At 33.3% G+C, this 11,240-nt stretch overlaps 2 protein-coding genes across 4 annotated transcripts in view; both read left to right on the top strand.

Annotated features, from left to right (window-relative positions):
* Nucleotides 1–7,165, top strand: part of LOC100177627 (TBC1 domain family member 10A) — an 11,752-nt gene extending 4,587 nt beyond the window's left edge. Inside the window, exons 6-9 of the mRNA XM_004226943.4 lie at nucleotides 2,017–2,206; nucleotides 4,447–4,601; nucleotides 5,383–5,553; nucleotides 6,026–7,165. Of these exons, the coding sequence (XP_004226991.2) occupies nucleotides 2,017–2,206; nucleotides 4,447–4,601; nucleotides 5,383–5,553; nucleotides 6,026–6,340 (831 nt within the window). The 3' untranslated portion in view covers nucleotides 6,341–7,165. The remainder of the gene's footprint in view (nucleotides 1–2,016; nucleotides 2,207–4,446; nucleotides 4,602–5,382; nucleotides 5,554–6,025) is intronic.
* A 407-nt stretch (nucleotides 7,166–7,572) lies between these two features.
* LOC101242218 (ubiquinone/menaquinone biosynthesis C-methyltransferase UbiE-like) overlaps nucleotides 7,573–11,240 on the top strand; it is a 6,046-nt gene continuing 2,378 nt past the window's right edge. The window contains exons 1-6 of one of the 3 annotated variants that reach the window (XM_026837895.1): nucleotides 7,575–7,875; nucleotides 8,251–8,377; nucleotides 8,462–8,595; nucleotides 9,232–9,343; nucleotides 9,837–9,957; nucleotides 10,516–10,786. In XM_026837895.1, coding sequence (XP_026693696.1) covers nucleotides 8,265–8,377; nucleotides 8,462–8,595; nucleotides 9,232–9,343; nucleotides 9,837–9,957; nucleotides 10,516–10,737 — 702 coding nt within the window. In that variant the 5' untranslated portion in view covers nucleotides 7,575–7,875; nucleotides 8,251–8,264 and the 3' untranslated portion in view covers nucleotides 10,738–10,786. Of the gene's footprint in view, nucleotides 7,921–8,250; nucleotides 8,378–8,461; nucleotides 8,596–9,231; nucleotides 9,344–9,836; nucleotides 9,958–10,515; nucleotides 10,787–11,240 lie in introns of those variants that run through there. The other 2 variants (XM_004226940.4, XM_018815140.2) reach the window with 2 other exon arrangements.

The following is an 11,240-nucleotide window of genomic DNA, read 5'->3' as shown; positions in this document are numbered from 1 at the left end:
AAGTTCTTGTTTTAAAGTGAGACCACACTCTGCCAACAATTTTATGCTGTTGTTGTATAATTATATTTTGAGAGAGAAAGTAGGGAGAAATGCACCCTAAAACAGTTCTAAACAGATTTTTATTATTTGTACATTAAAACTGCTGACCTTATACTACCATGATACTTACATAACCTGTACCTTGTCAGATCATTTGCATTCTGTTCTATAGAATTGTAAAATATGTAAAACTTAGGGTGCTTTATGATTGTTTCATGCACTGATGCATATAGTACATTCTTGATCAATGTTTTGAAATGTCTGCCTTTCCTTATGTATGTTTATAGTTCATACATACCATAATGACTGTAAAACACAATCATGCAGAAACAAAACAGAATGCAAATCAGAATCGTACAGAAAAATTATCAAAATATTGTTCATATTTTAAAGCATTAGCTCTTTGCAACAAACATAAACATTTAATAAAAACACAAGGAGATTTGTTTTCTAAAATCTCGTAATTACGATTGGTGCTGAGTCTTACCACCAGTGAATCACAGCTTGTTTTCACTGTTATTTACTAAAAGTAACACAAATATATAAATGTAATTTTGTTAAACTAGGAAACTTGTTTGACAATTATGTGTAAAGTTTATTCAATATTTAAGATACCTATGGTGGGTTCTCATCTCTGGTATTGTAAATTTTGACATGAAACAGTAAGTCTAAAGCTAGTTCAAAGTTGCTAGTTGCTATTACAAATAAAACCTTCACCATAGGAGCTGCTAAAGACTGAAGCAGCATCGAACGCGGTCGAGGATATCGAAAAAGATCTTCATCGGCAGTTTCCCTTCCATGAAATGTTTGCGAAGAAGCACGGAACTGGGCAGCAGGATTTATACAACATATTGTACGCATATGCTGTGTACAATCCTAAAGATGGATACTGTCAAGCACAAGCACCAATTGCAGCAGTGTTACTCATGCATATGCCTGCAGAGGTAAGTAACATCTTAATGAATCAGTCATATGATAATCCAGGTTGGGACAAACCGTGGGAAATGAGCAGTGTGCAGCTTTTGTGCAGCCCGCACAACTTTGTCCAACTACATGCCGGAATTGATAGTGCTAAATCCAAGTTTTGTAAAATGCACCAAGCTTGGGTAATTGTTAATGTTCGTAACCTGCGAGCTGCGAACAGTAAGAATGTAGCTAAAACAAATCAAAATCTATAAAAAAAAGAAAAAGTGTGGCATAGTCCTAATTTAGAAACCTTTCAAATTGTCTTATTTCAAAATATTTTGCAGGAAGCATTTTGGTGTATGGTTGCAATGTTTGACTTTTACATACCAGGATATTTCAGCCCAGGTTTGGTAAGTTTAAAAGTTTTTGTTTATGCAGTTTGCGCTTCATATTTTGCTGTTTTTACGAAACATTTTGCTATTTAAAAGCATTGTGGCCTTTTATTTTTAAAAGCGTTCCATTATTTTAATAATAAAAAGTAATAATTTAAAACTGTAAAGAGTTTTTAAGACATTGAGTGTTTGCATTATGTCAATGTAAGAAACGATACATTCAGATAATTTCTGCAGTTCAGTTTGGTTTAATCTTTTTTTACAATTTTATTGTTTATTAATGTCCCATTTACCCTCTGTAGTACTGAATGATTCTACAGTTAAATTCAAATTAGTAGTAGCAACTCCCACACAGAAAAGATAATGTATCCTGTTTTTTTTATCATTGCTTTCTTTTAAAATAAGAATATTTTATAACATGTAATAATCTGTACCATACGTAAGACAATTTAGCTAGACATGATTAGGTTGATTTATTATTATGTGCAAAGGTGACAAAATGTGTTGAGTATTTCTGCACGAGGGTGGTAAGATATGAAAGATTGAGAAACAAATTGACTATACTATACATTTTTTTAACTATAACAGTGTAATACTTTATATTTATATATCAATGTACTCAATGGCGACTCCCTAAACCCCCCCTGGCTGCGCCACTGAATGTACTTAATTTTTATAGGAAGTGGTGCAAGTTGATGGAAATGTAATGCAAGGTCTTTTACGCTCAGTTTGCCCTATTATATATAAACACATGGAAAAACACCACGTCTCACCGATGCTATACTGCACAGAATGGTTCATGTGTATATTTGCACGGACATTACCGTGGCCTTCTGTTCTTCGACTGTGGGACATGTTCTTTTGTGAAGGTAATATTAATTGTATTACAAAACTTATTTAAACATCTTTTTTTAAGATGTTGTTGGGTGAATTTTCCAAACTTTACTTTGGTCAACTGTTTTTGTTAATTGATAATATCTGAGTTAGTAAGTCTTAAAATAAAACACATATTGTATATATATATATAAGCTAAAATGAATGAATTCGTTATCGTTCGTGACCAAAGAGGAAAGAACAGGAGAGTTTATATAAGCGAAAAGACAAGTTGTACAATAAACAACAGTTGTTTAAACATGCTTGTTGATAAAAAAGAGAGAAATAATGTTTTTTGAATAAAAGGCGAAACCGTTACACCTTAAGGATTATGCAATGTACAATGTAAAATAAAAAACAATGTGGACACTAAACAGTAATCATAAAAAGTTTAATTACCTTATGTGAAAGTAATAATTAGTATTTTAATTTTTCACGGTATTATATGCATTGTTTAGTAGATATAATATATATTACCAATGTTGTCAAGCAAACACACTTAGAGTATTCATAGACTATTTCCAATACACACTGATAAGTACTGTAACTATTAGTTATAACAGATATAATCATTCATAAAACAGAAATCACACACAGTGTACTTACTACTTAAATGACACGGTACAGTCACAAGCATAATTTCCTGTGGTATCAACCTACCTACCCCATACACAAATCACAGGCAAGAATATAAAATGTGTGTAATCAAACTTTAATAATTAGTTTGCCTCACAATCCAAAGTACAGTTAACAATAGTGTGGTCTCCAACACAATAAAGTATGCTTGATAGATTTATACTATAGAACAGATTGGACAAAGTTTATTACTAACAGTCTAATGCACTGCGTTTTAGCCAAAATTTTAATATTTAATTTTTTTATTTGATGAGTAATTTATATTCTGCTATCACAGTTACCAAAAAATGCTTTTATCCTGTAAGATGAAAAGCTCCTCCTGTGTAAAACCCCATACATTGTCGCACTTCAATTTTTATTTACTTCAGCAAGTTTTTTTCTACACGATTTTTTATTACTTTTTTTTCATTTAAAAAAAAAATATTTGATTCACCCGTAAGCATTGTTGGTATGCTTCTTTAATTTGATTTCAAAAGTACACCACATACTAAGATTGGTTACAAGTGATAAATTTGAATACTAAAATATGTTTAATTAGTGATGATTGGTTATATACTAGCATAACATTAATATATTATTTAATATTGATTTTATTTGAAACAAAGTAGCTTTTTTACCTGTTGAACCTAATTATTTTATGCATCAAGCAGATTTTTTACCTCTTTATAATATTGATTTACAAATTTTAAAAGAGAAAAAATATGTAAGTCAGAAATGAGAATTAAAAAAATACTCAATTTTGAAATAAGATGAATTTGCAATTTATGTTGTTTAAACAAGCAAATCAAACATCATGATATTAACAAAAGATTTGGTTGCCATGAATGACTGGCTTGACTTTATTGACTTAGAAAGAAAAAATGTTGCTCAGTTTTACTGTAATTGAGTAAAATTACTCAATCTTGAACATATTTAAATGTTATTTTCAAATATAAATTTTTTCTAACACATTGAAAACAAATGAATTATTACTCTGGTACTTGCATAGGACAAACTGTTATGATAAACATTATTTTTATTTTTTTGATGAAATTTTCATTTGATGTAGCATTCTTATGTTTTATGCCCATCTTAGGTCCTGCAAATATTACTTTGTTAAACTATTATATTCCAGTAAAATATTAAAAATAGGGCATAATAAAGCAAATTTAGGTTTTTATAATAAACAACAATAAGTTAAACCTAAATTTATAAATTATACCTATATACTGTATGTTAGTATACTATTATGGAATACTAAATGTTTGTTAATAAAGTTTGAACAAAAGAAAGTTCATATTTTAAGCTTGTGGCTCAGTGGTTAGGGTACTTGACTCTACTGAATTTGAAGCTTCATGGTATTATGGACATGAGTACCAACCACAAAATGTCAGCCGTATAGAAAAAAAAAACAATGTAATAAACAAAATATTCACCTGCAGATTTAATGGCCGATAACTCATAATCAGCATGTGTTGTTATAACTTCACAGCGTCATGCCCGAATAAGTGACAATTTTTTTATTCACATACAAAAGTGGATGAATTCATCCTTTGTTTACCACGATGTTTGTTCAAAACTTTTATTTTATAGTTCCTATCAATTATAGTTCCTATCTCAGGTGTGAAGATTGTTTTTCGTTGTGGACTTGTTCTTTTAAAAAGCACACTCGGTACACCAGATATGCTGAAACAACTTCCCGGTTTGTACGAAACTATGGAGAAGTTACGGAAGTTAAATCCAAAATCTATGCAACCCGATGTCCTTATGAATGAGGTAATGTAGTTTTGTTTGAAATGTTATAACACAGTTATATGATGCGTCATGTTTCATACCCAAAAACTTTTCATTCTCTCAAAATTAGTTTTGAAGAGCACTCTGGTCCTAAGAAACGACATATTTTTTATAAAACCTCTACGAATCAACAAAGTACCATTAATTAGACTAAAAACAGGAGAATTTAGGCGAAAAAAGAAGGGTTATAAAATTGTATGTAGCTGTAACACCAATACTGCCCTTATTTTTTATGACTGCATCACTGGTCCTGAATATTAACTTCTGGAATAGACATTCTTGTGTATATGTGTATTATCTGCATGTAATGTTGCAGCGTCTTTGAATGAAAACTGGCCAACTAAGTCTAATTTTGGCAGAACTGACATCCTTGATAATTTAGATCATTACATCAATAGAGTAAAATTGTGCCAAAAATATACATATTTATCAAACATTGATGTCTAAAAAAAACGTTTCATAATTTTATATAATTTTATAAGGAATTTCCAACTGTTTTATACTCCTGATATTGGGGCAAATAAAACAATTTTCATACATAATATGTTTATCACAAAAGGCAGTATCACAAGAAAAAGCTCAACCTATTTTTCCTGTTAATTTGTGTCATGTCGGAAGTTTAAATATCCCTTAGTATAAAAAATATAAGAAAATATTCAAAGTATTTTCCTACATAAATTTTTGACGTAAAATTCTTTTAGAAAGCTAGGAGGGGTGTATTTTCTAACCAAACTACTTTAATTTTGTTTTAACCCAACTTCAGATTATCGATCTCAAAGTCACCGAGTCCGATTTAGAAAATGAACACCGGAGGCAGCAGAAACAATGGAAGAGCCAGCAGCCTCCGTTACGTGCAGTCAAGCGTATCTATCGTTACACCCCAACCCACCAATATAATTTATCTTCAACGAAAACAGGGAAAGTTTCCAAACAGGTTCGTGTATCGAATAATAAATCCCAGGAAATGTTAGTGTAATGAATGAGTGTATGAATGTAACTTACTTTATCCTCGCGTGACCGGAAAACGACAGTCGTTATAACACGGGTTTAACACCTCGTGCCAGCTTACGAGTTACCATGTATCTTAATTTGTGGGTGATTATTTTTTGGGTGATTTTTTAAGTATGGCCCATAGGCCCAAGGACTCATACACCCACAATGGTAGCAGCGTCAAACCTTGAACCCATTATCTTTGGGTAACAGGCAGGCACACTAACCACAATGCCACGCCGCTGGACAAATATTTCTATTTTGAAAAGTTGCAATTCTAATAAAATAAGTGCAATCAGCAATGTTGTATTGAAAATACGTAATTTCTACTCATTGTAGCAAATTTAAACATAGAATTTGTTAATATTTTGCGTGCCATGAATTGTCAGTTATAAATTCAATATTAATTTGTCTAGAAACTGAGTGCAGTAAGCATGAACACCCCACAAATAATGGAACAAACAAGATCGCTTGAGAAGAAAACAAGCCGTCGTTCTAAGGAACCAGTCAAACATGACCAACCGAGAGTCGAACTAAAAAATTACAAACGAAATTTAAACGGATCGAATGCGGATATATCCTACTTATATGCTGATGGTCATTTATCCAGTAGTGTTGCCACTGAGGTTCGTTCTACGAGTAACGGTTCCATCAATAAAGCTGGTCTGGAAACACTGCAAACAGACGTAACAGATAATGTGGCGGGAAACACTGAAAATTCAAATTTCTGACAAAATTCTCGAGATTTTCCGCAAGTTCCTGATCCCGCAACGTCTTCCACGTAAAACACGTTGATCTACGTTTTTTTTATAAAAAATATCATTTATATTTATACCTTTTGATTCCAGCATTCCTTGCGGTCGCCACTATTGCGATCTGACGTTGCTTTGTCCAATTATCGTTAAATTGCACATGGCACAGTTTAATCGAATAGGCACAAATATGTTACGACTTTGTGTTGACAATTTTTCACTATTTGGTTAGGTGCAGATTTTCCAACACAAAATCAGTTGTGTATACTTGAAATTACATTAAAACCCTAATTTATTCCAAGTGTTGATATTGTAGCAAAACTTGGTTGTAAACATTATTATACGATGTAGTGGTTATGGGTTTACGATTAGTGTGTATAATAAAAGTTTACGTTTTAAACCCTGTTAAAAACACTAACGTGGAAATAACTGCAACACATAGTCTGTATTATTAATAAATCTCCACTATTCCCTATTTCCGCTTTGATCATGACCTTATTTTATTCCACAACTCATATTTCCCTATTCAAACAATGAGTGCATGTAGAAATATCCTGTTTATGAAGAGCCACTACGCTCTGTGATTTATAGTTAGAACCAAAGTTGTATTTCTTAGTCTTTATATCACATTGTGACTTCTTGAATTTCCTATTATTCCTACATTACCCTACTTTAAGTGGTGCGATTGTATTATTACCAGCAAAGCATCGATAAAGCTGCGCAAACTCTTTTCTTTTAAACACTTTAGTGTGCAATTATGTGCGTTGTTTTTAATAAATTGTTCATTTTCATAGCGCCTGCAAAGGTAACCTTTTCGATATGTAAGGTCCCATGTTGTGTTTATTCAGTTTTATTCAAACACAAAAATGCATTAGTGACTATACCTATCAGTTCCAAACATCTTACAAGCAAAGGTGACGCCTATATCGTAGGCCACTTACAACTTCCTTTAGCAGATCTTACAGGGTAATCGAAAGTAGTCTGAAGCCGCTTAAACTAGATGTGGGTGGTGAGAAATTGGCATTAATTGAAGACAGTAGATCTTCGAACACCAATCCACCCACCCATTACTGACCAGATAAAAGCAACTTTATCTAAATTCTAAAACAAACACGGGTGCTGGTAAAGAGTCTTTCCCCCACCTTATTTGCTAACCACTAACCCCCAACCATCAACACCCCTAACCTATGGGTTAGTGGTTAGCAAATAAGTTGGGGGGGGGGGATTCTTCACTAGCACAAACACGTTTCGAACCAGGCCACAACGTGTAATTTCAGCCTTTGGAATAAGTTAGTTACAATTCTCTGCTTCTTAGGGGATAAAATATCGTGTCTAAAAAAACGTCCAGCCCATTTGGTATTGCCCATTTCTACAACAAACTCAAAATTACTTCCTTTTTTTGCTGTTTTCGCAGACGAGAACGGATGTCAGACTGTTCTTATAAAGAGAGGAAACATTAATTGCTACTATCGCTACAGCATCGATAGTACGTATTATCTATCGCTACAGTACAGGTATATCTTTGAAAGCGGAACTTTTGCAGTGAACGCGAAAAATTGGTAATTGACAGTATATAGATATATTATAAATATTAAATAAATATATATTTATTATAAAATATTTATTAGAAATCTTTATTATAAAAATAAAAACATTTGTGGGACAGTCAGTTAGTAATGCCCGAGGGCTGAGTTTTTAACACAAGGAAGCTAATGTTTTAAGTTACGCACTGACTGGCTCGAATTGTACTTTAGAAGCTAGTCATTGAATATGTCAGCCCATTGCATATGCATTGTTTATATTAAACTGTTTCTTCTTTAGCGCCTGCAAACGTAGAAGCAATTTCCTGCTCAACAGACTGTATCACATTGCGTTTATTTTACTTTTAGTTCTCGGTGCTAGGATGTCTTTAAACTCTTCGTCGGACGCGAATGTTGCCCGTGATGCTTTTCAGAGAATTAACACCTACGTGAAACCCAACGACCTTTCGGAAACTGACAAGTTTTACACTTCTTGGTAAGTCGACATTAATTCTTAAACAATGATTTGAAAAGTGTTGTTGAACCAATTTTTAAAGATGACTTATCTAATTCCTAACAGGGTTGAGACTTACGATGCGGATTACAGTGTGGTCGATTACAAACCTCACGCTCGTATGGCGAGTACTTTAACAGCATCAGTCAACGACGAGGACAAAAGAAACGAAAAATTTTGCGTATTAGACATAGCTTCAGGTATGTTAATTCCTGTTTTTGTGTGGTTTAATTGCAATAATGCTGGTGAAAGACTGTAGTGACTCTAATTTAAGGGTTCCCGGGCACATCTACATACGGTGTTGTATTACACTATTATATTCTAAACTTTAAAATAGTATAGTAGGGTGGGGGGAGATGGGACACTTTTCACACATAATAACCAAATATCCCGATCGTGTTTTAAACAATTAACAGCGATCTATGAAAGCCGTGAGGATAAGGTTTCATACAAAATCGTTGAATGTTTGTTTACTAACAAGTTAGAGGAGAAAATAGATTGAAAAGGTGTCCCATCTTCCCCCACCCTACTATATGTTTACTTCTGTCTTCTTTATTTGCAGCTGTAGAATAGTGTTAGAAATCAGAACAGCACTTGGCGTAAAATAACTTGGAGATATAATTAGAATATATATACATTTGTGTCTTTGTTTAAGATATTTTAAGGCTGATCATTTACTTTGGTCACTCATGGGTTTTTCAAATTGCTAGTCACATACAGAAAGATTGCATACGGGGTATAAATGATCAAAAACTGTATGGAATTAAATCCCGTGTTATAACGACAGAATGAATAAGTGTCATTCAATGATTTTAAGTTACTATCTTTTTCTGCAGGTACTGGAAATTGTGCACAGACCCTAAGAAATAATGGTTTCAAATGGACAATCGATGGTATAGAAGGAAACGCAGCAATGAATGAGAAGGCCAAAGCTAAAAATCTTTACAGGCAAGTTGTATTCATATTAACACGTATGTATCCTTGAGCAAGATACTTACGGCAATTGCGCGATCCCAATGGTCACTAATGGTCCAAACTCGAAATTGTTAGCCATACTGAAATAAAAACAAATATTTACAAAGTTACCTACGCGGTAACTGGCACGAGGTTTACGAAACAGAACATCTACGTTATAATTTCTGTCGTTTTCCGGCCCTGTGAAGATAAAGCAAGTTACATTTAGTTACATCCATGCATTCATTTAAAGCTTGGAGTCACTAAGTAAGAGTATGATATTAATGCACTTTATTTTCCCTGGATATTCTGTAACAATATCTAACCTAAAACACCCAATAGTCCTTTTTAGTATACCTGTGGTCTGTGGATATGCATTTTCCTTTATAGCTTATAGCGTAACGGTTAAATCTTATTTTTTCCCAAATTAAAAAAACTGTATTGCCCGAATGACCAAGTATAAATTTTACTGTAAAACGAATCTTAGAAATCTGAAGGTGGAATACGTTACTCCCAATGAACGTATGACGTATGATGACGACAGCTATGACGTCATAGTATCAATCGGTGGGTTTTCAAGAACTCATATACAACCGGAATGCATTAAGGTATGTAGACTAAACGGTAGTGAGTGCATTATTTGTATTAATGTATGAATGAATGTAACTTACTGTATCCCTCGTGGAAAACGATAGTTGTTATAACACGAGTTTTTACACACCTCGTACCAGCTTACGAGTTACCATGTATGTTAGGCTACTTTGTGGGTGATAATTTTTTTTAAATTGCTTCATTTTTTATGTATGGCTGATAATTTGGACAACCCATTAGTGACCACTAGGTTGGAGCAATTACCGTTAAGTGTCTAGCCCAAGGACACATACGCTCCCAATGGTAACAGCGAAGAGCCTTGAACCCATTACCTCTGGGTTCAAGGCAGGCGTGCTAACCACTTTGCCACGGCGCCAGATAATTGTAGCTGTATTACCAACAGCAGGCACTAGAGTTTTAGCTAACAAGTATATATATAACGGAAAAAAAGATTTTTTGCAACATGTAGGCTATACATATGAAAACCACTTATTCACAAAAGCAAAAAAATGAGTAAAGGTATTTCAAATAGTTCAATTTAAATATTTCGGTCAATCGAGGTTTCTGCATTTTAGGAAGTCCTTAGGATTTTAAAACCGGGGGGATTGTTCTGGTTTTCAGTGAGAAAGAGTGATGCTGCTGAAAGTTACAATGCCACGGTATATGCCATCTTAACCGATTTGGTTCACAAAAACCTTGTAAAAATTCTGGCAAGAGAAGAGATGGACTATTATGGCTGCAAATTTGACAAAACAATTCAAAAACAGGGATACGAACGTTGTGTTCGAAAGATTTGATAATAGTTTAATAAACAATTCAGATAAAAAATAAATTCGTGTAAACAGATATTCGTTTGTTCAATATAAGTGGTTATTATACAAATGGCTGTACTACAACGAGATTCCTACTTTTATACAGGTAAGTTGCGATAATGTCTTCAGGACAGCAGGTCATTCAAATTGAAATAATATGGTAGTGTGCTGGGGGAAGTCGGGACATCTTTAGCATATATTATTCCGATATCCTGAATCTGATCGTGTTTTAGACAATTAAAAACAGTCTATATAGGAGTCGTGAGGATACGGTTTTATAATTATTTGAATGATCTTTGTTTACTACCAAATGTGACAAAAAATGAAGTGAATAGGTGTCCCATCTTCCCTCACCCTACTATACATATACGGCCTCACAAGTATTATTGAATTTCAAAGAAAACAGAAAGTTGTTGAATATGTTGCATTTTTAAAAGTTTTGCGTTCTAATATAGTCAGAGTAGTGGAGAGGTGAGTATTGAATATAA

This window comes from Ciona intestinalis, unplaced genomic scaffold (assembly GCF_000224145.3).
Source record: "Ciona intestinalis unplaced genomic scaffold, KH HT000034.2, whole genome shotgun sequence".
NCBI lineage: Eukaryota > Metazoa > Chordata > Ascidiacea > Phlebobranchia > Cionidae > Ciona > Ciona intestinalis.
The sequence above is the reverse complement of the archived record's forward strand: the minus strand, read 5'-3'. Positions and strand labels throughout refer to the sequence as shown.